This window comes from Scomber japonicus, chromosome 11, assembly GCF_027409825.1.
Source record: "Scomber japonicus isolate fScoJap1 chromosome 11, fScoJap1.pri, whole genome shotgun sequence".
NCBI classification, from domain to species: domain Eukaryota; kingdom Metazoa; phylum Chordata; class Actinopteri; order Scombriformes; family Scombridae; genus Scomber; species Scomber japonicus.
This window is the reverse complement of record NC_070588.1, coordinates 24,541,800-24,565,976: the sequence shown is the minus strand read 5'-3', so window position 1 is coordinate 24,565,976 and position 24,177 is coordinate 24,541,800. Positions and strand designations below refer to the sequence as shown.

Genomic DNA, 24,177 nt, shown 5'->3' with positions numbered 1-24,177 from the left:
AATTACATTCTATTCATTAAAAATTTGACATGGTCATTTTGATCCAACCACCACATAAAGATTAAAGCACCCTAATTGGAAATAATGTTTTTACAAATCCGTAGCCTATAATTTGCAAATTACCGTGACTCAGGTAATGACCGTCAAATCAGAAACAAATCTGCTCCCCAAAACCAACAAATTGTCCACATATGGAGTCACGAAATTCAGATAATAAGAGTAATTACTACTTCTAAAAGGTAAGAGAGCCAAACATTCTTCTCAGATGCTTTTATGCAAGAAACCCCAGATATAAATATGGCGCAGCCCTTTTTCCATGACGACATTAGCAAATCCAGAGAAAGAAAGTCCTTTAGCCTCTCATACAACACTGCTTCACTCCCTGCAGCTTCATCCTTCCCTGCAGATCAGAGTTACTACTCATGTGCATTATCTAGAACTCTGATGTCATCTACTGGTGCATTTGGGGTATGACATCTCATCACAAATTGTAGAAATCTTTATTTATAACGTCAGTCAAAAGTACATTGTCCCCTGGCACACTCAGTAAAAATGGCCAAATTATTCACATTTTAGGCCATGACACTCATAAAAATTAGGAGGCAGCCTCACAGTCGATAGTAGAAACACAGAGAAAGGGAATCCCAAAAGCATATTTAAGAAAATGTTTTAAACCACGAGAAACAAAAATGTCCAGGTGTCAGTTGCGTCCAGTCAGGAAGAGCAATACCCAGCAAGGGATGCTGAAACCTCAAAGTCTAAAGTCCCTTTGAGTAATATACGACCGGCCCCAGAATGAGACGGGGTGCATACAGTGTCAAAAGGGTGCTTAAAGAAAACCAAAAGGTGGCGCCATTCTTCCAAAATAATAAAATGTCACTGTTTAATTAAAGAGGTCAACTCTCACCACAGTGAACCTGGAGGCTGTGCGATGCAGACAGTCGTCCAGTCGCAACGTGTCAAATGCAAAACAGACAAATAAGAGCCAACATAAATTAGGAAAACACAACAAACAGGTGAGTTTTTGTTCTTTCCTATTTACAAAAGTATTATTGAACAGGAATCTGACCAGAGCAAAAAAAAAAAAAAACATGTCGTTGCTCAACAGATGAAGCTGCTTGTTTTACATTCATTAAAATAAAAAGGAAAGAAGAAAAAAAAAAGGATCAAAAGGTTGAAACTTCTGGTCTGGAAAAAAGTTCTTTGGATATCCAATTTGTCAGTAGCTCATCCTTCAGCAGGTGTAGTGAGCTGTAACTGAGTGTCTTATCAGAATGGTAAAGTGGTTGTCACATTAACAGACAGTGTTTGAACCTACCACTTCATTTAGGAGCAAATAAGACTTTTGTTTTTTTTAATAAAGAAAGGCCTTATTACAACTTTAAGTAGGGGCAAACAAGGCATCCTTTCCATTTAAACACCTTCAAATGAAACATCAGCAATTGTGCTGCTGCTGGTAAAATAAAGAACATTGAGAAGTAGAAACAAATTGGACTCAAGTCATCCTGAGTGAGAACAATCGGGAAAAAAATAAATACACCCTGGCCAGAATTATGGACCACGCTTCTCTTGATTGAAGGTGTCTCTGTGTGTGTGATGTGTGTGTGTATGAGTGTAAGTGTGTGTGTGTGTGTGTGTGTGTGTGTGTGTGTGTGTGTGTGTGTGTGTGTGAGACAGATAACTCAGTCCAGACTGTGTGTTAGTGTGTTAGTATCCTTGTAGTCCATTGTAAACCTTCTGTACAGAGCCCTGTTTCAGAAGACCCCGAATACCTGCAACAACAGAATGATATTTATTAATGACACATTAATAAATGATATAGTTTCAAATATCAAATGGGTTAGAAAAATGTTCTATGAATCTGGTTACTAAAGCATTTCTCACTAATATTTCTCCAACAAGGGCACCATATGGTCTACGACACCGGGGGGGAAAATAATCACATGACCGCTCTCATGCTGAATTAAGATACATTTTGTTGTATGTTATTACATGAAAACTTATATTTTCTAGTTTTATTTGTAGTTTATTGGCTATATTGTAATTAATGTAACTTTTATTTATAATTGATACCTTAATAAATAAAATAATGATGTATTATTTAGTCAGTGAAAAAACAATTGCCCATCAAATGTTCCTAGAATCTATGGTGCCATATTGCAAATAAATAAAAAAACATTAGGGTTCAATTTATAATGATAAAAGTTGCAAAACACACCGAAGAGGCTGGAAGTTTGTTTCTCTTTAGAATATTAGTAATTATTAAGGAAAAAGCAGATTAACTGACCTAAAAACAACCTACAGACAAGTGACAAATTAAAAGAAAAAACTGGATAAATGAGTGGAGACATGCTTCCATACAGGTGCACTTTATGATACAATTAAGCAATATTCATCTAATCATGCTCTGTTGAATGTATAAAAATGCTGAGACAGGCTCAGTTTTGGACAGTTAAACACCTATGGGACATTTTGAACCCACATGTTAGACAGCCCTCTCCACTGCTATCATGAAAATCCCAAATGAGGGAATATCTTTTGGAAGAATGGTGTTCATCCCTCCAGTAGAGTTCAGATGCTTGTAGAATCAATGCCACGGCTCATTGAAGCTGTTCTGGCAGCACGTTGCATCCCAACACCAGACGCTTTATGTTATGCCTTTTAAAAATCCATTTGGCAGCACTACACATACTGCAACAGCGTGTTATTTAAATGACACATTCATCATTTTAAAAGATGAACTTCTGCAAAATATCTTGTAATGGGGTGCATTGCACTTGTGTAAATTTGGTGGACTCTCAAGAGATGAATGCAGCAGACTCTTCCTGCCTATTAAATGACCATGACTCCACACCTCCAGCATGTAACAAAGGCACTCTTTAATAACATGTGTTGTCCCCAAGGCCTAACTGACAACATGGAAACAGGGTCAGGTGTTAGGCCTGGACCACACAGCTGTGCCTCGCCTGTGGTGTTCACACAGATAACACTACTGCTGCTGCTGCTGCTGCCAGCCCTGTCTTTCTACACAGAGTCTGACTTTGATAATGACTATCAGTAACAGAATGTTTCAAATCATTTCTTTTTCATTATACGTTTTTAGATTTAGACCCACTCTGGCAAACTTTCAAACTAACTGTCAGGAGGGAAACTGACCATAAATAAGGAAAATAACACAGCACCAAATCTCCATCTGGAAGCAGGAAAACTAAAATAGGCATGAGTCCTGGTTTGAACTAATATCACAGAAAGCGATCCAGAAAAGAAGCTTTGTGTGACATTGACTTCCTGACCTTGTGTGCACCTTACAAGCTGACCAGCAGTGGTGACAGTGGATATCCGTGACATATTTTACAGATATAGACAGTGAAACTATAGTGAAACTTGCTGGTATGATATCAATATGACTATCAACAGATCGTCTATTCTGCTGAGAACCACGTGTATCATGTGGAAAATGTAAGTGAGTCCCAGAATCTCTAGCAGCAGACACTAAAAATACTATCCATGAAGTTCCTCTTTTAAAAAGGTAAATTGTGAATACAGATCCTGTCAGAACCCATTTCATCACCATCCCCCATTCTCACCATCTTTCTGCTGATCATCCAGCTGTGTCTGGGGAAACTCCACGTCGAAGGTGATGATGAGGGAGCCACGGATATTGATGTTGTCAAAGTTTGGCAGTCCCTCTCCTTTCTTCCACATCCGAGCACCAGGCTTAGTGATCTTGTCTCTCACTATATGGACCTGTCAGGCAAAGACAAACGCAACCTGTCAATTTAACCTCAACTGCCACATTCAATCACAAAATCCATCTTTTCTTAATAATATGAAACTCGACAGTCTTTGAAGTCTGATTTCTGAAACAGTCCAAAGCGGATTTGAAAAAAATGCTCCATATTATGTCAGATGTGTTAAAATGTATGTAAAGAACCTTGTGTCCATCCAAATGTGTTATATCCATCTCAAAGCCGACCAGTGCCTCCACCAGGGAGATGGTGACGTTGGTGTACAGGTCATCTCCTCTGCGTTCAAACACAGGGTGTCTAAAAAGAAAAGAATCCATATATAACGTTACTGTATGTGACTAATCTTACATTTGGTTATATGAACGTTTTGTTGCAAATGACAGAAACACACAGAGCAGAAGGTTCATAGTAAATAAAGCTCATTCCTACTTTAACACTTTGATGCGGAAACGCAGATCTCCAGGCTCGCCATCGATGTGAGGTTCCCCTGTAGTCACAGAGACAAGACATTAAGCACAGGAAATAAACAGCAAACAAAAATCTTCTATATTAAACTTTATGTAAGCTCACCTTCTCCAATGAAAGGATATTCCATCTCATCTCTGACTCCCTGTTCAATTTCCACTTCCAAGGTCCTCTCTTCATTTACAAGCCTGTGTTTAAGAGCACATCACAGAACAAAACGTGCTGTGAAATGATGTTTGTGCAACTTCACTCTGAAAGGTTATTACAGCTCTGATACAAACATGTGATCCTAAATTACTACACTTGAATCAAGAACTATGAAAAAACATTTTAAAACCTACAAAAATGTTAAAAGATACATATCCAAAGACCTTCAGCAAATGATCGAACATATCCAGATTCAAGATGTGACAGTCAAACATTTCTGATGTTAAGTTTTTTATACAACACCAAGAAAAATACTACATTTAATAAATGGTAACATTGGGATTCTCAGTGACTTACTTGACATTGGGACATTCATCACACACCATCTCTTGGGTCATCTGGAAACGGCCAGGTCCAAGCTGCGTTGTCCTCATTTCCTGTCTGCAGTTACACTTCCTCTTACCAGGGGCTTCTTTGGCTATAGGCTTGTTACGTACAACCTGTGCAACACAACAGGATCAGCAGGTTTAGTAGGAAGCACCATTTCATTACATAGAATTTGTGGTAAAACATAAATGAATGCAGTTTATTAATTGAGAGAAATCTTTTCACCTCCACAAAGTTCCCAGAATACACTTCTTCAAGTGTGACCTCCAAGTCTAGTATAATATCATTTCCTCTGGGGATGTTCCTGTCTTGTTGCTGTCGGTTGCCTCCAAACATGAAACCAAAGTCGCCAAAGAAGCTACAGAGTAAGGACAGAGTGAGAGTAGTTATGGTTGTATTAGCAGCCTCAGCAGTAGTTATAGATATAACAAACAATCTGCTGTGACTTGATTCCATTAAATTAGGCCTTTTATATTTAGCAACATTATAACAGCAACATTTCATTGCCAATAGATTTCACAAGCACATTTTTTGGAGCATGTCTGTAAAAATATCCTAAAATCACAAATTACTTGTAGAAATCCTTTCTGGAAACAAACATGAATGCTATATTTTCTAAATGTCAGTTTTCAATCAGTTATCATGTCCATTGAACTGCTATAGTGGGAGAAATCACAGAGATGGATATCTAAAAATGGCCTGAGCACATAAAATCAAAACTGCATGGATAAAATAAGTTTCTAAATATTGGTAAACTAATCCTTTACATTATAATTGCTCTTGTGCAGTTTAAATCCCATTATTCTCAGATCCTTTATCATTTGAGCTAATGTAACAAACCTGGAGAAGATATCGTTGTGTGAGCTGTGATGACCCTCTTTGAGTCCATCTTCTCCATATGCGTCATACTGTTTTCTTTTCTCCTCATCTGAGAGAACCTACAAATAAAAACCTGTCAGTCACTGAACAGCCAAATTCTGCATTGTTTTTACCTGCATTTCTTACAGCAGTGGAACCAATACGTTAAAACACATTTTCAATAAAATGCAATCGGCAATATACCAATATATAAAACACAGCCTCATATTCACATGACTGATCACTATCATTTCTAAGCAAGCCAAGGCAAGGCAGTTTTATTTATATAGCACATTTCATACACAATGGTAACTCAATGTGCTTTACATAAAACAGAAAAACATGTAATTTGAGAAACATTTAAAACATACAATTATTACTGGGTTTATATTCTACTAACATGTCATTTATGTATTCTGGACCTAAACCATTCAGTGATTTGTAGACCAGTAGCAGAACTTTAAAATCTATTCTATAGCTGACTGGGAGCCAGTGTAAAGACTTTAGAACTGACTGGGAGCCAGTGTAAAGACATTAGAACTGACTGGGAGCCAGTGTAAAGACTTTAGAACTGACTGGGAGCCAGTGTAAAGACTTTAGAACTGACTGGGAGCCAGTGTAAAGACTTTAGAACTGACTGGGAGTCAGTGTAAAGACTTTAGAACTGACTGGGAGCCAGTGTAAAGACTTTAGAACTGACTGGGAGCCAGTGTAAAGACTTTAGAACTGACTGGGAGCCAGTGTAAAGACTTTAGAACTGACTGGGAGCCAGTGTAAAGACTTTAGAACTGACTGGGAGCCAGTGTAAAGACTTTAGAACTGGAGTAATGTGCTCATAAGTGTGATGTCTGAGTCTGGTTCTGAGGTTTCTTCCTGTTAAAAGGGAGTTTTTTCTCGCCACTGTTGCTCATGTGGGAATGTTGGGTCTCTTTAAAGTTAAAACCTGAAGAGTTCGGTTTAGAACCTGCTCTATGTGTTAAGTGCCTTGAGATAACTTTGTTGTGATTTGGCGCTATACAAATAAAGATTGATTGATTGATTGATTGATTGTGATGTGTAAACACAAAGAAAACAGCAAAAACAGTTACAATTTCCTTTTCCACAAAATGATCACATAATATCAAAATCTTACAGTTTGCAGAAGAAAAGCTATAAAAAAATAAACTGAGCTAGTGACAGTTACAGTTCATATGAAGATTCTTTTTAAAACCAAAAACATTCATTCATAGTTTTTACAGACTTTAGATTAGAGGATAATACTGTGTGACCTCCTTCATGTAAAACCAAGAAGTTCAATAAGATATTCAACATATATACATATCTATATCTATAGGCTATAGCTGCTAATTCAGTGTAGTTATCTTCTATCAGGAAACACCTGCAGGTCTGAGCCCTCCCTCTCACACAGCAATCCACGTCTGATCTTCGTGGCTGCCAAACATGCTGCCTAACAACCAATCAGATACAGCCACACAGTCTAGTTGACCAATCACGGAAGCCGTGTCGTTTCCATCAACAAGAAGTGAATAGCTAGCGCACAAAGACTTTAGTATGCTTCAGGCTCTTCCTCACACTCTTCTATACTAAACCAGGCAGTTACGTCAAAAAAACTGAATGAGAACAAGCAGTAACCACACAACAGCAGCTTCACCCACCTCATAAGCAGCACCCAAGTCTGCAAATTTGTCTTGAGCTTTGGGGTCGTCCTGGTTTCTGTCGGGGTGCAGCTGCAGAGCCAGCTTTCTGTAGGCCTTCTTGATGTCCCTGATGGATGCACTCTTGCTCACCCCCAGGATGCTGTAGAAATCTCTCCTTCAACAGAGATAACACGCTACGTTACTGACCACACAGAGAAACACACACATGGTAAAAAGCAATCTGTTCAATATGAGGGCATGTGTCCGCTTCACACATGGAGAGAGGATCTGGACCAATCACAGAGGAACATGTGTACCAGCTGGCCGATGCTGTTTAGCCGCTGCGTGTGTGTGTGTGTGTGTTGAAGCTATAAACTTACCCCGCAAACACTGCCGCGATCAGATAAAGAAGCAGGCAGCACACACTGCAGAGATTCATCCCTTTGGCGGCCATATATCCTCAGTATTTCTTAAAGAAGGCCTGAAAAAGAAGAGCCGGCTTTCTGGAGGTTGGATCCTGCTGCCAGTCAGAAGCCTTCTTCCTCCTGTCAGACAAATCCCTCCCACTGGATGTCGGCAGATCCGCCCCTCATGACAAAACCCCGCCTGCTATTAAAGAAATACATCCTATCTATGAATGATAGTTTGCTGAAAGAATTTGACATTTATATTTTAAAGTAACTCAGCAGAAAGAGCGTGTTTATGTTTAGTGGCTGAGTCAAATCTCCCAACTTTGAAAATAAAGGAGACCCCTGCCTATACAATCAAATCAAAGGGTCATTCATATTTGGAGCTTGTGAAGTGGTTTGTGAACGTGTAACCAAGTAGTGTGTGAAAAAAGTACTGTGCACGCAGATATAATTTGCATATGTGCAAAATGTTTTGAACATAGTCTCCCAAATATGTAAATATTTACAGATATTTTATCATTTATTTATTTTTTGCTGGCGTCTTGTCAAAAACAAAAAGCAAAGTCAAGGATGCTGCTTGCTTTATGCACGTATTATGCTGTCACCTGCTGGACAGGTGGGGTATAGCAGGGCTCTGCTGCCATATACTGATTGTATGTGTACATGTGTACATCTTTTGCGGGCAGTGTATTCTATTTATTTATTTTTTATATATATTATATATATTTTTATATATATATACTTATTGTGTTTTATCTTGTTGTGCAGCATTTTGGAAAAACCTTGTTTGTTAAAATCGTGCTATATAAATAAAGTAGATTGGATAAGTCTATGAGTCCGACCAAAACACTTAATCGGGCCAGTTAGTTCGGTACCACTGCAAAAATGTACGAAAAGTGCGTTGCCGGGTTGAAAATAAGGGGAAAAGGGTCTGTCTGATGCAGACCCAAAGGGCAGGCTGAAGCGCGCCCCCGACAGCTGCACGCCCCCGAGTGCTGCGCGCAACAGATGTCCGCTCGGGACCGTGTACAGTGGAGGCTGGAGGGCGCCAAATAGAAAGAGCTGCTTCTAGTCATAATAAACCACATCAGCGACTGGACTGTTCCTCGTCTCCATCTTCACCTATGAGTGACCTGACCTGTCCAGCCCTCTCACACGGAGACGGAACACCGCGCTGTCTGGACGACGACAGAAGCTGAAAGCAAGTAAGAGCTACAGTTGTCTAACTTTGGTCTCCTTTTCTTCGCTAACAATGCTAGCTGACGATAGCGACTGTATGTGAGGACTGGTGAAGTTAACGTGGACAGAAAACACCAGTTTACTTATTCCTCTGCTGCTTTTTATACGTTCTGTCACAATAGAGTCAGTTTATGTATTTACCTGCTATCAAACAGGGCTTCATTGTAGCTATATAACTTGATTAGCTAGCTTATCACACAAAGTTATGATGCAGTGTCAGGTGTTGATGACATTAGCAGCCTGGGTGTCAGTTGTCATGGGAGCGTCACAGCGTCACGGAGGCATTACAGATTACAGGACGTCTTTGTCATTGTGTTAAATAAACAACATGTATAAACACTCATGTGCAAACGGATTATTAGTATGGTTTTGCAGTGGTATGGTCAGCCTGTTATTGACAAAGACTGGTATTTAGTTCTTGTATCAGTAGTGGAGTCAAGGTAGTGTTATTTGTTAAGCACAATATTACAAATTTGCCTCAAGGGACTTTACAGTCTGCATAGCAATACAACATCCTCTCTCCTTAGACCATCTGATAAGGAAACAACCTCAGGAAGACAGAAGGGGTGGTTCCTCTCCCAGGACAGGCCATGCTATGGATGTTGTGTGTACAGAACAGAGCACAAAATACAGAAATACAGCATTGACAAACAAGATGACAACATTATAATTCAGTTATCGAATACATCTTCTGATTCACCTGAACACATCATCAGTGATGTAACCTGGGGTCATCGGGTGTTTCGGGTCCTGCAACATCATACACTCTCTCTCAGAAGGCCTTTGCCTACATTTGTTTTTTAAATTGTAAAATTATTACCAGTATATCTTTCCATTCTCTTCAGAGATGGAGGCAGACCTTGTGAGCATATGGCCGCGTATGGAACCCTTCCTACTGGGTGCCCTACAGGTGAATATACTCTGCTCACCTATTTAATGTTTTGATATCTTATATTGGATGCAAATGTTGTTAAATAATAAGAGTCTAATGCTATCATAGGTGGCCCCCTCTTCCAAGCTCGGCCTGCACTATCTTCGGAAGATGGCGAGCTACGTGCGATCCCGGGATGGCTGCTTCCCTGTTTTGGGCTGGCCAATGTGGAGGCATATTGCATGTGGAAAGCTACAGCTTCCAGAAGAGCTCGCTTGGCTCTACTTTGAGACCTTCGACCTTCATGTTGGCCACACACCTGAGGAGAGGTTAGAGTGGGCGGAGTGTCTTTCCCAGTGCACCTCAAAATGCGAGCTGGACCAACAAAGGAACAAGGTGAAAAAGGATACGGGTGGAGTACACTGTAGCCCAGTTAAGCTAGGAATGTAACACTATCCTATAGTTTCAATTAGTGTTTATCTCTTGCTTGTGTGCATTGTTGTGTTTTGCCTGAGGCCGGTGCTCAAATGAGAGTGGGGACCACACATTGATATACACCCTTTTTGTTTCTTTGTCTCCAGCTGTCTGTGGACACACTACGGTTCCTCCTCTTCCTTTACATCCAGCAGCTGAACCGTGTGTCTCTGCGAACCTCTCTGATCGGTGAAGAGTGGCCCAGTCGCCGCACTCGCTCCCCCTCTCCATCAGACCGAGAGGCCAAGACCAGCTCCCAGAACAAGGTCACATCCCTTTCATGTCACAGATCATTGTTACTGTGGAACACAAACAGGAAATGTTATCAGCTGTAGAAATGATGACATAATTGCATGTTTGTGGAAACTTACTTTGTAATTCTGAGACCTGTACCTCTTTTCCTGTGCAAAGCACTTACGTAATCTAGTTTGTTGCACAAATGTTGCCATCAACTCTCAGCCCTTTGTGATGTGCATCTCAAACTCCTTCTTTTTTGTTCTGGTTTGGTTCAGCAGAACTGGGATGACCAGGCCCACCTGTCATTCGTGCAGAGCCATCTAGCTGAGATTTTGGAGCTGCTCGTGGAGCCAGGCCAACTGTCACACTCTGGACAGGCCCTGCGAGACTGCCAGGTCTGTGGGCATTCCTATTTAACAGGGCACAAAATTAGCACCAGCCACCAGCCAAATATGCAAGTGGCTGGTAGATTTTGCTTCAGTCACCTGCCAAAAACTATGATAAATTTCAACATTTGCTAGCCATTTGGCCGCTGGACAAAAAAGTTAAGTGTTCACCCTGCTATTCAGTTTACAACAACACACTAAAAAATGTAATGTTGTGTTGTTCCTTATTCAGAGTAATCTAATCTAATTCCAATGCTACAAAAGCAAGGCACATATTACATATTTTTAGTCAGGTTTCATCATCAATCATGTCTCTTTTTGAATGAATGAATGTCATAAGTGCAAGTAAAACAAACAATGCAAAATGTATATTGTGTTTACCATATTTTGATTATCATATGCTGCCAATATACTTAAAGGTTTTTTAGTTTTTGACATGACTGCCACTCATCACAGAGTGCTTTCCTTTTAGAAAGATTTCTTTTAATATCTAACTTGACGTCAAATAATTCATCCTTCAGTTCAGGATTTATAGTTGCGCAGTTTTTTTAAACCTTTGGGAACTTATTTGAATGAAACTTGCCCACAAACCAAAGGGAACATGGAACCTTATCACAATTTTAGGGGCATGGATTATGCTAATGATCACATCTCATGAACTCGCACTTCCTCAGGCTAAAATGAGCGATTTGTGATAGCTTCAGGCACATAAAATGTTCCTATTTTCAAGTTATTGCTTTGTGGAAGATCTAATATAAGAGAAAAATAAGGAAACTTTCATGCATGAAGCATGATGTCTATGAGAAATGACTTTTCAAATCTTTCAATGCATTGTAGCTGATATTGCAGTTGTGTTTTTACCAGATATCCCTGGAGGCTGTGCGGAGCTTGGGCTTGCTCTTGGAGGGCTCAACTAGCCACGCCAGAGTTGTTCAGCCTGTCCACAGGCTGCTGACCAAAGGCCCCCTCCAGACAACAGCTGGCTACTGTGCACTCAACCGCTCCTTCCCTCTGCACAAGCTACTCTCCTGTCTCCAACACAGCCTCACACTCAACCCTTTTGGGATAACTGCCTGCTTGCGCTCGGGGAAGAAACTAGCCTGGGCCCAACAAGGTATTCTCAAAGCTATTCAGCAGCAATTTCAAATAATAATAGCATTGTTTCTGAGGGGAAGGTTCCATCACTCTTCCTCTATCGGTCCGCCTACATTTCTTTGACAGTCCTCTGGTTCTCTGTTTGTACATTCCAGCGGAGGGGTCCATGAAGAGAGCCAAGATAGCCCGAAACACCCATATGGCTCCACCTGGCAGTAAAATGGTGCTGATGTCCCAGGTCTTCAAACAGACCCTAGCCAAAACGTCTGACAAGCTGACTGGTGCCAACATCAAAATCCACAGATGCTCTGATGCCTTCATATACCTGCTGTCACCTCTCAGGTAAGGTTAGCTTCTATTCAGATTGATTGTGTTAAGGACTTTTTGGACTCATCGATAATGGTTTTTGTGTATTCTCCTCCAGATCAGTCAGCGTGGACAAATGCAGAGACAGCACAGTGGTTCTGGGTCCTGTTGAGACCAACGTCCACATTTACAGCTGTCAGAATGTGCGGGTGGTGTGCGTGGCAGGCAGGATTGCTATCGGAGCCTCCTCGCGCTGCACCATCCACGTCTTGACGCCCACCCGCCCTGTGCTGCTACCTGGAAACACAGACATTACCCTGGGGCCTTTTCACACGTTCTACCCTTCGTTGGAGGATCATATGGCCAGTGTGGGACTGGCTGTGGTCCCCAACGTCTGGGATCAGCCCTTGCTTCTGGGGGCTGAGGGCCTTGTCAACCCGTCGCTCAACACCTCTTCCAATCCAGACCCTGCTTGCTACCGCCTTCTGCCCCCAGCTGAGTTCCACACTCTGGTTGTGCCTTTCCAGATGGAGGGGGACACATGTGAGGTGCCGGGGGGATTGCCCCCTCTATATCAGGCAGCAGTTGATGAAAAGCAGAAGAGGATACAGAACTGGCAGAAGATTGTGATGGAGGCTCGGCTAAGCAAGTGAGTGGCAAACCAGGCCCTCCTCTCATCATTGTTTAAAAGTGTTTACATTTGATGAAATATTTAACAGCACTTTAATTGCTTTGATGTATTATAAGCATATACAGCTTCAACCAAATTCTTATCCCCGGATTAAAAAACAAATTTTGGTGTGTGATTGTGTTAGAAATCTGTTTTTATTCAGTCATCCAGCATGCACTTTTGTTCAGTGGAAAGTTATAATGGATCAGTTATTCCAAAAATCAATAAAAATATGAGTTAGCCACTCACTGGGTGAGATATTATGGAGTTCAGTAGTGACATTGTGTAGCCTGCTCGAAGGGCTCTACACTGAACCTGACCCTAAAAGCATAGGGAATGGCGCAACAGGGAACTCATTTGAACTCCCTTTGACTTTGATATTATAGTTATTTAACACTAGTCCCTCATTCATTCCATATTCTATCTCTTTGTTGTTTAGTAGTGTCTCTTTTTTCTGTTGTACTTGATACCTCTCTTGTGTTCTCTCTCTCTCTCTCTCTCTCCAGGGAGCAGAAGCGTCAGTTCCAGGAGATAGTGGAGGTCAAGTTCCACGAGTGGCTTCTGGAGACGGGGCACAGGCAGGAACTCGACAGCCTTATCCCACCCACGATAGCCCATCCGAACGCCTCTGGCGGGCCGGCGACGGACACGCCCCAAGTTAATGATAACAAATATGTTAGGACTGGACGGGCAGTGGGACAGTCACCTATGGCTTGTTGATTATTTGGCTTTTTCTTGTTTGGGGCTTTGACAGCAGGATAATTGTGCCTGTAAATTAAGGTAGCGTGACAGTTTGCACTTAGTCTTGTTGACACATGGGGCTTCTGTAAGTTCTTACAAACTGAGGAGGATGTTTACTGCAAGTTTAATAATTTGTTACTGATACTGATGCAACTTTCAACAAGCTTTTATAGCAACTTATGCTCCACTCATTCTCAAGTGGAAGGCTGGTTTGGGCTGCTTTAGATTCCTGTCTTGAGAAAAGGCAGCTAAGTCTTCAACGCGTCTAAACAGAGTAGGGAGTGGATTGGCATGCTGCAAAACAACATCGCAAGCACCACTTTTCTTGAGGGGAGGTGTAAAAATAACAAGGGTGTAACATTGTTGATGTCATCACAGGATTACAAGGTGACAATATGAATAAGTTTAGATGTGGGTTGACTGTCGTAATTCCAGTTGCTAAAGCCTGAAAGGGTAAAGCTGAGGAAGGAATACAGAAAGACAAGCACCATGATTGACTGTGACAGACTAGAGCAACCTGTCAGTCAGACAAACATGTCCTTGAGGCATTAATAGCTCCTTAATGTATAATAATTCTCAAAATCTACATGAAGAGATACTTTGGCAATTATAATGAACTACTCAGTGTTGGGTGTAATAAAGTTATTAATTTTTATTTCAAGATAAAAAAACAGTCAGATATCTTGGAGGCGTAATGTTTAGTGCTACTTAAACTTGAAGCTCTCATTGTTATTCCACCTCTCTGCAATGGTCATGTTCCTGGAGCACCAAGACAGTTGTTGACATCTTCCATATAGTCTGAGGTGATTGCTTATGTCTATGTGAATAGACAACATGCTATTGTCTGTCAAAAAACAAAAATCTACATGCTGGGTTTTTTTTGTTTTTAATTTCATTAATGGTAGCTGGCATATGCTGGAGAATGTAGATGTTAAATATATTTGGCGCTTTGGATATGAAAGAAGTGAACTAGTATTTCTCTGTTTTATTGAGGTTGTAAACTTTTTTTTCTGTTTTGTGAAGTAAGGGATGTTAATTTAATTTATTGTAGGTACCAGTGATTGCACAATCTAAAACCTTTCTTTTAGGTCATTTTTGGCATTTCTTTTTTGTTGCCTTTATTCAACAGGTTAAAGTGCAGAGAGGCAGGAAACAGAAGTAGACAGATGAAGAACAGGTCTGTATATGTTGCAGTTAAATGGCATGTGTGTGAACCTGAAGGCTACTGTCCAAAACTGATAAATATTAATTATGTACAACAAGGTGAGTCTACAGTGAACAACAGATACCTGTAGCTGCTCTGCTCTCTTTGGGCTGTATATGCCTCTTGAATTTCTTGCCATGCCCCAATTGTGATTGCCACAATGACAACATGAATGACATTGCAGCATCTGTGATTTTGTGCTGATTTATCCTTCATTTTTCAGTACAACAGAAGCAGCTGTATGTATTCAGTCACATGTGTCACCTGGGGTCATTTTTTACATGGTTAGTTTGCAGAATTGCTGCCAGATGTGCTTCTATATGCATATTTTTGTATGAATATGTATATTTATCAGCATTATAGTGAGATAAATTTTCATCAATTGAAAATGCCCCCAGAATCTTTTTTTTTATTTTAGCATTTTACCTATAAGTGTACTTCCTGTTCCTGCACTTCTACTCATTACAGCATGTACAGAATGGGGCATGCACTACATTCACTTGAACAGCTTCATCTTCAGGGTAACATTTAGTTACTTATGGGAAGTGAAGGAAAATATGTACTGTTGAGATGTGTCAAATTAAAATTACCATGCAAGTTTTCAAAATGCTGGAGTGTCTTAATTTTCAAGATGTGATTACACTGTAAAAAAACGTTAACTTTGATTTGAATGCAGGCGCCACTATGCAGTTACTGTATGAAGAGCACAATATAGTTTTGATTGTACAAAATAAAATAATGAATAAAGACTGACTAAAACCACGTCATCTCCTGCTTCATTTGTGTGTTGTGATTCTGTCTTTGCCATTGTATTACCAAAACTGACTCCAAATTTGGTATAATGGGAAGCATTTCTTGAAGAAGTTCATTTAGTACTTACAAATAGTACTATGCAACACTAGCAGTGGTGGAATGTAACTGCAGTAAGTACAATTTTGCAGTACTTGTATTTCCATTTAATGCTTCTTTAGACGTCTGCTTCACTGCATTTCAGAAGGAAACACTGTGCTCCACTAGATTTATTTGATGGATAATATATAGTTTACTTTGCTGTTAAAACTACATATAAAACATTTGAGCTTGGTAATTATGACACTGCAATATACTGAACAATCCTCCAATATAGAGTGAAAATCAGCTCCACACTGACCAGCTTCAAATGTTGCTTACATATGACTACATCACTTATAATAATCCAATAAAAACATCCAGATTAAGAAATACCACTCACTTCATTGAGTATTTTTACTTTTGATACATTCATTATATTTGCTAATAGTACTCCTGTGTTACTCAGTTAAGATTTTCTTAAGTAAGACTTTCACCTGTAATGGTGCATTTTAAAACTATGATATTGCTACTTTTCATTACTGTAAGGAAGGGATCTGAGTAGTCCGTCCACCACTGAACACTGCTGTATCTGGATTCATCCATAAGGCAGAAATAAGTCATGAGTTGGCAGGTCCTCGCCAGGTGGGGGCAAGCTGGTGGTGCTGGCATGTGTAACATGGTGCGAGAACGGGAGAGAGGGGTGGGCACTGAACCCAGCCAGTAGACAAGTGGGGTCAATGGACGCTTACCATGCCCAGCCATTATGCCGTAATCCTTCCTCGCTTTTCTGGAAAAACTGAATAGCACTAGAATCACTGACTCAATTTTTGGATCTCATTTTCATGACAAAGCGATTGTTCCCCTTTTGCCTCCACTGTTGCTGTTTATAAACGTGGGAAAGCAGGGATATAAAAGGGACTGGTGGTGGTCCAGTGCAACATCGAGACCTCAGGGGAATCACTACAACCATCACTTAACATCACCAAGGCGATCCCACAAATTTTATCCAACATGGGCAGGGTGAGTTAAGACAAAGTGGGACTGATACTGGCATGGGCATAGGTATACTCATGTAACATTAGAGCATGCAGGTGGTGAGTATAATAGGATGGTTTCTCTGCAGGTCTTATTGGGGATTAAGCATATCTGAAATGGATTCCAGGTAGATTTGTTGACTGGATTGGTCACCTACCTGAGGTACTAGGGGTTTGAGTTCTTTTATTCAGGTAATGGTTAAAGGTGCCCGGGTCATTGGAGCACTGGAAAACCATTGCCAGCAGAATGTTTTTGAGGCAAGTTAAATGACCTATTAAGAAATTTATCACACTGTCATCTGTTGTCCTTCAGATTGTCTTCTACGAGGACAAGAACTTCCAGGGCCGCCGCTATGAGTGCGACAGCGACTGCTCTGATTTCCACGCTTACCTGAGCCGCTGCAACTCCATCCGAGTGGAGAGTGGGGCCTGGGTGGTGTACGAGAGGCCCAACTACATGGGATACCAGTATGTCCTGACCAGGGGGGAGTACCCAGAGTACCAGCGCTGGATGGGCCTCAACGACCGCCTCAGCTCCTGCAAGATGGTCCACTTTGTAAGTCCGCCATCGCCTATGATCTGATCTGCTGCTGCTGAGATCTATTCGACACCCTGACCCCCCTTCCAGAATGTGCAAGTAGATCTCTTAATTAACCACAAACCTGTAAACATTCAGAAGTTTAGGTGAACTGATAAAAAAGCCACAGAGTGCAGGAGAGAGAAAAACCAGCGAAGGAGTAATACAGTATGGGCACATGAAAGAGGTCATGCTATAGTGTGGATGCTACTAGTGGCTGCAGGGCTTTGTCAATGGAGGCCAATACCTCGGTCAGTCTATTTGGATGATCAAGCTTTGGTCCGGCTAACATCCAGCCGACCCACTGCCTGCAGGCACATTCAGGGACACTGCTTTCATACAAAAATCAATCTAGCACGAGCTGCATGTGTAGTTTTGCACTATTTATAAAGGACAAAACAATGAGCAAACACTCTGCAAACAGTAATGGGTGGTGCTGATTAAAGTCAATTATCTAATTGATGTGGTAGACCATGCCAAATACAGAGTACAAACCCTGTACAAAGGCTAGATCACCATGACGACTCATCATACATGCAATGCTGAAAAGAGATTTTCCTCTTTCGTTGGATGCAAATCTCATCTCCCTATATATCCCTCCTTCCTTGTTTTTCTCACCCCACATCCCCTGCCCGTTCTTTCCCAACCCCCTGCACTAACCACCCCTCCACCACTCTCCACTCCCAAACCCCTACCGTCTCCCGTCACCTTCCAGACCAGCGGGTCCCAGTACAAGATGCAGCTGTATGAGAAGGCAGACTTCGGGGGCCAGGCCTTTGAGGCCACGGAGGATTGTCCCTCACTCCTGGAGAAGTTCCGTTGGAGGGAGGTCAACTCCTGTAAGGTCTTTGACGGCTGGTGGGTTTTCTACGAGCATCCCAACTACCGCGGGCGCCAGTACTTCCTGGAGAAGGGGGAATACCGCAAGCCTGGCGACTGGGGCGCTGTCAGCCCTACAGTCCAGTCCTTCAGGCGCTTCACTGAATGATTTACCCTCCATCCAAACATGTCAAACAAACAGACCTGCTATCATTTAAGACAGGACATTGTGAATCTACTGTATGTTTGACTCAATTTATGATTTTGAACTGAGGTCAACCAAATAAAAGCCTGTCCAGTAAGCAAACAACATTCTTTGGGTTTTCTGTCAATGATGTGTTTATGTGTTATGTGTATTTTGATCCTTTTACACACTTGCACACTTAAACATTCACAACTCATCAACGCATGTCTGGTCCTTTCAACAGTGTACATAAGGTGCGAAGTAAGCTCTACAGAAAATTCCTCAAATAATTCAAGTTTATGTATTTAACTATGTGGCTGATTCGAGCTCATGTTCAGTCTCAAAGAAGATACTTTATCCCAGCACAGGTCTCAGGTCCACAGTGACAGGCTGAGGGTTGAAATGAGTCCCAAAGGAGAAACAGTTTCCTCCTCCACCAATCAGCAGCAGCTCTTGGTTTTTTTGGTCCGTCAGCTCCGAGCAGAAGGAGTGGAGCATCAGAGGCCATGGCACTGAGGTCTGTAGATGATAGCATACACAGTCAATTTATTATTCAGTATCATTTCTAATGGATCCCTCTTGATGCTCCACAAACACTGAAACTTCACTGCCCCAACAGAGACCCACTAAACCCAAGCCATTAGATCCTGAGGTGCATGTATGCATACAGTATGCTCAGAACCATTGCTGTGCATCCATTAGATCCAATAAATGTAAACTGACCGTGTCCAGGCCGAACTCCACACTGCTGCCTGTGGTGAGGTTGATCACAACAACACCAGGTACACCATCTGAATGCAGCCAAACTCCACCCACCACCACCAGCTTTTCACCAATCACATGGGCAGAATGGGAGTATCTAAAACAAAGGTCAGAACATCAGCTTGTGTTGCTGTTTAGTGGATGGTATTCATAAGTATAGATGTGAAGATGGATGAATTTTTGTTTTTTAGAGAATAAGCCATGTTTAAGTTCTGCTAGTAATTTTGGGAGCCACACACCTGGGAAAAGGAGATGGCTTCACTTCTATTCTTTCCCAGCAGAAGCCTCTCTCAATGGGCCTTAATATTACTGTATCCCCCAGTGGCACTCCCCTTTTCCCAAGTCCTCCAAACACTACTGCACCTCCCTGGTATAGACATGCTGAATGGGAATGGCGGGCCTCTGGGGCTGCACCCTGTAATTGGATCTGTAAATAATACATAAACACAATGTAATTAAATGCAGTCAGCATGTGTGAAGTTCTTAACATCTATTCATAAAGACACCAAATGTATAGAGGAGCAGCAAACCTCAGTCCAGTGCTGCTGCTCTAGACACAAGAAGTAGCTATCACCCAGAGTAGCCTCTGACTCGTTCTTTCCACCAAACACAAACAGGAAGTCTTTGCCTATAGAGAAAAAGATAAGACTTGATTGTATCATAAGCAAGCAAGGAAGACGGGAAAGAAAAGAGAGAGGCAGCGAGAGAAGTTCCTAACTTACCTTTGTGGCTGACCATTGTAGCAGTGTGTCTCCATCTTGGTGGTGGTGGATCACCCGTATAGTCTATTTGCTCCTCACAAAGTTTCACTGTATCTCGGTCCTCTGAGTTTACAGAACCAAGTGGATCACAGGACTGAAGTGTTACTTTGAAAAGGCCTCTAACTGGGTTGAGTGGAGAGGAGCGACCTCCGTATACCACAGTTCCCCCTCCAGGGACAGGGGTTGCTGTGTGGTATAATCGGACACCTGGTGGAAAGGCAACACAATGACTAACAATTCACACTGGAAGCAAAGTTTCAAGCTGAAATCAACTATTCCTATACCTATTTTTTGCACATTCTCTTTGTAGTGTAAGAGTGAAAAATTCCTACTGACAAAAACAAACTGCTCATTAAAAGAAAGCACAAAGCACTCTCACCCAAATCTACTGAGGGTTCCACACTGACAGATCTCCAGCCTTCGAGGCCTTTGAGGAGGACCCTAGCTATTGCCCCCCTGCCTACTCTGCTGGAGCCTCCTGTTAACAGAACCTTCCCTGTGTTCACCAAGGTGGATGCCATCCCCAGCCCCTCTATACTAACTGGTATTGTCCTCACAACCAGAGCTACAGGGCTCCAAGATAGGCTTATGGATGACACTGATGATGCTGAGGAAAACAAACACACACACAGACACACAGACACACACACACACACACACACACACACACACACACACACACACAGAGAAAAACAGAAACACATAGTTAGAAAATGCATTCTGACTTCCAGAAGATGACGAATGAAATCAAAGATATAATAAAACTACCTGGAGGGTGTGTGAGTAAAGCCTGTGCTGTCAAAGAACCTCTAGATGCAGTGAGGATGAAATAGTGGGAACATTTCTGGTGCCACTCCTGAGTTTGGAGAGACACAGACAAACACTGTGAATAATCATTCTGTTGAATGTTATGGCTGTAAAGTATGGTGTGATTTTTTTATAAAAGTATAAAACAGAGAATAGGACCAACATCACAAAACAAGAAAATGCATACACATTTCAAAGGCTAACCTCATACTCATCAAAAGGCTCCAGCCTCTCTACTCTGTGTCTCTCCTCCTCAGGAACCAGCTTCAGGTAGAAGTCATTCATATCCAGACACACACACTGCTCCCAGCCCTGAGGACAAAAAAACCCATATACTGAAACACCAGCACGCTATTAGATCAAATATTTGAGCTTTACTCACAAAAACCCCCACATCTGTTGCATATGCTCTAATATTTTATTAAAAGTGTGTCAACATTGACGAGACACAGTAATAAGTATAGTGTCTGCATACTGACCTTGTCCAGGAACCTGTGTGTCTGTGCAGCAGTGTCTGGGTATTGTTGGAGGGCATGTAGAGTTGAATTCAGTTTTAGAAAATGATCTTGCATGATCCGACCAAAAGGATCACGAGGGTGGATCTGCTCATACATCACGAAAAGCGACTGGGGCAGGAGCTTTGCTGCCCAACTAATGACGGCATCTGACCTGGAGGACACACAACATACAACTTCTACAAACACTCACATAACTGTTGTCACGGATATAGTCTGCAAGTAATCATGTCATTATTGTACCTTGTACAGAATCTTAATGCATGCTTATGAAGTCCTAGCTCATATTTTATGTATATATTGTGCTTACCATTGTGTTTCCATGTAGGTAAGCACCACTTCAGAGAGAATTAAAGTAGGGGCAGTCCAATCCACCCCAGCTGCCCCCAGACCCTCCTCCACCTGAGAGTCCTCTCTAACATCCACACCTAACAGACGGTACTGACTACTGGACACATATAAAGGGCCTAAAGACACACACACACACACACACACACACACACACACACACACACACACACACACAGAGTTAGGGAATCTAGAAAAATGTATAACATATGGCTTTTTGGCTGGACTTCTGAACAGAAAATACATAGATTGAAACTGTAACCTGTAAGAGAAGGTAAATCGGGGTCTAGCATGCCCTTCAGTGTACTATTCGAAGCGATGAGAGCAGCCTTCCGCCGTGTGACATCCGAGAAATCAACTTCAAACACAACAGCCCTGTCCAGTGCTTCATCCGCATGTAGCCGAAAATACAAAGAGTCGAACCCTGCGCCCAAAGACAAAATCTAGAAAAAGGGGAAACATAATGACAAAGGAAGCAAGAAAAGAACAAGTGAATTACACATATATTCAAACTGTCTATAAAAAATAGTGACAGTGACAATATAAAGTTAACTTACCTGTCTTACGGGGCAGTTTTCAGTCATCTGTAGAAACATTTTTATACAGTGGTCCACAGCTCTCCAGCGAACATAGTAACCCCTAAAACATGCAATTAATGTCAAGGCTTTAATTTGTATAACACATTATTACTGTAATTATTATATGTTATAAATACATTTACTATGGCCTTTGGTGGATACTTGGTGGACACTGATTTGTAGAGATGCAACAATACTATCGATTAATCAATCAATTAATGGGCAACTACTTTGATAACCAAATAATAAGTGTTTTTTTAAGCAGAAATGCCAAAATATTTGCTGATTGCAGCTACTCAAATTTGAAGCTTTTCTGTGTACTACATGATAGTAAACTGAATATCTTTATGTTTTTAACTGTTGATCAAGACATCACTTTATGCTCAACATTTTGACAAGACTGATAGTCCTGCTCACCTGTTAATAAGCGGGGCTCTCCTGGCCACTTTGGAGACAAAGTGTTGAAGGAAGGCATCCTGGAAGTAGCCCTGTGCTGCAGCAGACACCTTGCTCACCACACTGCTGTCATTGGTTCCCTGTACCTGGGTAAAGCAACAGCCGTTAAAAGCTTGAATGTCTATCTCTGTATTCAGTTTTATTTACTGCAAACATACTGTAAATTTCTCTATGCTCACTAAAAATAAATTTTTTTGGGGCGGGCCTATGACAAGGATTTGTGACATCACAACCAGTTTGAGTTAATCCTGGTCCAATATTCAATTTACACAAGTCAGTGTGATGTCGAAACTTGAAGCCTCCAGTGCACAAACACTGAATATATAGGAATGTAGTAATGCAGTAATATATCTAGTAATTACACTTATGAAATGAAACATATTTGCAAATTCATAGATTCGGGAAGTTTTAATGAGAGACAAAAAGGATACTCCATTTTTATGGACTTTAACATTGAATCATATAATGGTTATATTTACACTGATTTATGAAAAGAATCAAATTAGACTTATCATTGTAATTTGTTCCTGTATTTTTACATGTCTTAATACATGTCTAAAGGAAATCTTTAAATAAAAGTACAGTTGCATTATTGAGATTATGTACTTAAAGCATCAAATGTGAAAGTACTGCAGACAAAATGTCCCTGTATATGGCAAACATTAACATTGAAGCTTAAACTCTTCATAAAACATTATCTTTTTTTTTTTTTTGGCTGTCAAATAAGTGTAGTAGAGTAAACAAAGTATTTCCGATATTGTAGTGAAGTGTTATAAAATGGCATGGAATGAAAATACATTTAAAAACAATTGTAATACATGTCAAGTGTAGCTCGCTGTGTGTTTAATGAATGATGATAATAATAATGAAGCTCACCGCAGTGTCTCTCCCCTGCTTCTGCTTCTTTCTGTTTGTCGCTGGCATAATGTCAGTGAGCTGTCGTTTCACCTAACAGGTAAGTTACAGTCCAGGCCATTTTATACATGTGTATTACATGAGAGGATATGAAAGCTGCTCAGTATTCCTCCACTAAGGAAAACATTTCAAACAGTCCATCACTTGGTGAAGACTTCCGAGTGGCCGGTTCCATGATCTGAGCTTCAGCGCCCCAAGCGGCCTGGAGGCTCTCTGTCAAACCCCATTCACATTATTCACATATTTGACCATGTATGAATCTATGAATACAGGGCTGTTATGGTAATGTTAATTATTCACTGTACTGTTTATTGTAATTTACAATGTGTTGTCCTCCGTTGACAAACTGTAGTTGAAACTGAACAAGTAATAGTAGTCATCATATTAACAGCAGTTATAGGGTGGTAGTAATATTAACAGGGTTGCGAAGGTTACTTTGGAAATGTAATAGGTTACAGATGACTCTATTTAAAATGTAAGTAATGTAACTATTTCAATAACTTAATGTAATGTAACTTCTTACATTTGATTACTTTTCTAATTTTCTAACAAATGTTTTCAGCTGTTAGGGTAAGTTCAGGTGTTTTTCATGGATACTGACATGATTTATAAGGGAGATCATTTCTTATAAAGCAAGATTTATCTCTCATTTGAACATATATTCATTAGTTCATGTAGATTTTGGAATATAAAATAATAATTATATAAAATAAA

General features: G+C 40.9%; 4 protein-coding genes across 5 annotated transcripts; 2 read left to right on the top strand and 2 right to left on the bottom strand.

Annotated features, from left to right (window-relative positions):
* Window positions 1-483: 483 nt before the first annotated feature.
* Window positions 484-7,848, bottom strand: dnajb11 (DnaJ heat shock protein family (Hsp40) member B11). The gene is made up of 10 exons (XM_053328604.1): window positions 7,624-7,848; window positions 7,262-7,418; window positions 5,589-5,686; window positions 4,974-5,106; window positions 4,719-4,861; window positions 4,320-4,402; window positions 4,179-4,236; window positions 3,935-4,046; window positions 3,588-3,747; window positions 484-1,772 (listed from the first exon to the last, which is right to left on the bottom strand). The coding sequence occupies exons 1-10, from the start codon at window positions 7,695-7,697 to the stop codon at window positions 1,708-1,710; spliced, it is 1,083 nt and encodes a 360-aa protein (XP_053184579.1). The 5' UTR covers window positions 7,698-7,848; the 3' UTR covers window positions 484-1,707.
* An 852-nt stretch (window positions 7,849-8,700) lies between these two features.
* On the top strand, window positions 8,701-14,295 carry tbccd1 (TBCC domain containing 1). The gene is made up of 9 exons (XM_053328602.1): window positions 8,701-8,858; window positions 9,738-9,802; window positions 9,893-10,159; window positions 10,345-10,503; window positions 10,753-10,869; window positions 11,725-11,974; window positions 12,111-12,297; window positions 12,380-12,910; window positions 13,438-14,295. Exons 2-9 carry the CDS (start codon window positions 9,740-9,742, stop codon window positions 13,649-13,651), a joined length of 1,788 nt encoding a protein of 595 aa, XP_053184577.1. The 5' UTR covers window positions 8,701-8,858; window positions 9,738-9,739; the 3' UTR covers window positions 13,652-14,295.
* A 2,423-nt stretch (window positions 14,296-16,718) lies between these two features.
* On the top strand, window positions 16,719-18,347 carry crygs2 (crystallin, gamma S2). Its single transcript, XM_053328593.1, has 3 exons — window positions 16,719-16,727; window positions 17,055-17,297; window positions 18,034-18,347. The coding sequence occupies exons 1-3, from the start codon at window positions 16,719-16,721 to the stop codon at window positions 18,304-18,306; spliced, it is 525 nt and encodes a 174-aa protein (XP_053184568.1). The 3' UTR covers window positions 18,307-18,347.
* A 110-nt stretch (window positions 18,348-18,457) lies between these two features.
* lcmt2 (leucine carboxyl methyltransferase 2) lies at window positions 18,458-23,567 on the bottom strand. 2 transcript variants are annotated; one of them, XM_053328768.1, is made up of 14 exons: window positions 23,425-23,567; window positions 22,510-22,634; window positions 22,072-22,153; window positions 21,777-21,957; window positions 21,477-21,633; window positions 21,131-21,320; window positions 20,856-20,963; window positions 20,613-20,700; window positions 20,224-20,451; window positions 19,806-20,051; window positions 19,614-19,711; window positions 19,323-19,510; window positions 19,045-19,180; window positions 18,458-18,840 (listed from the first exon to the last, which is right to left on the bottom strand). In XM_053328768.1, the coding sequence occupies exons 1-14, from the start codon at window positions 23,470-23,472 to the stop codon at window positions 18,676-18,678; spliced, it is 2,040 nt and encodes a 679-aa protein (XP_053184743.1). In that variant the 5' UTR covers window positions 23,473-23,567; the 3' UTR covers window positions 18,458-18,675. The 2 variants fall into 2 exon arrangements, with proteins under 2 accessions (XP_053184743.1, XP_053184744.1); XM_053328769.1 differs by having other exon boundaries at window positions 20,224-20,442.
* Between the last annotated feature and the right edge of the window lie 610 nt (window positions 23,568-24,177).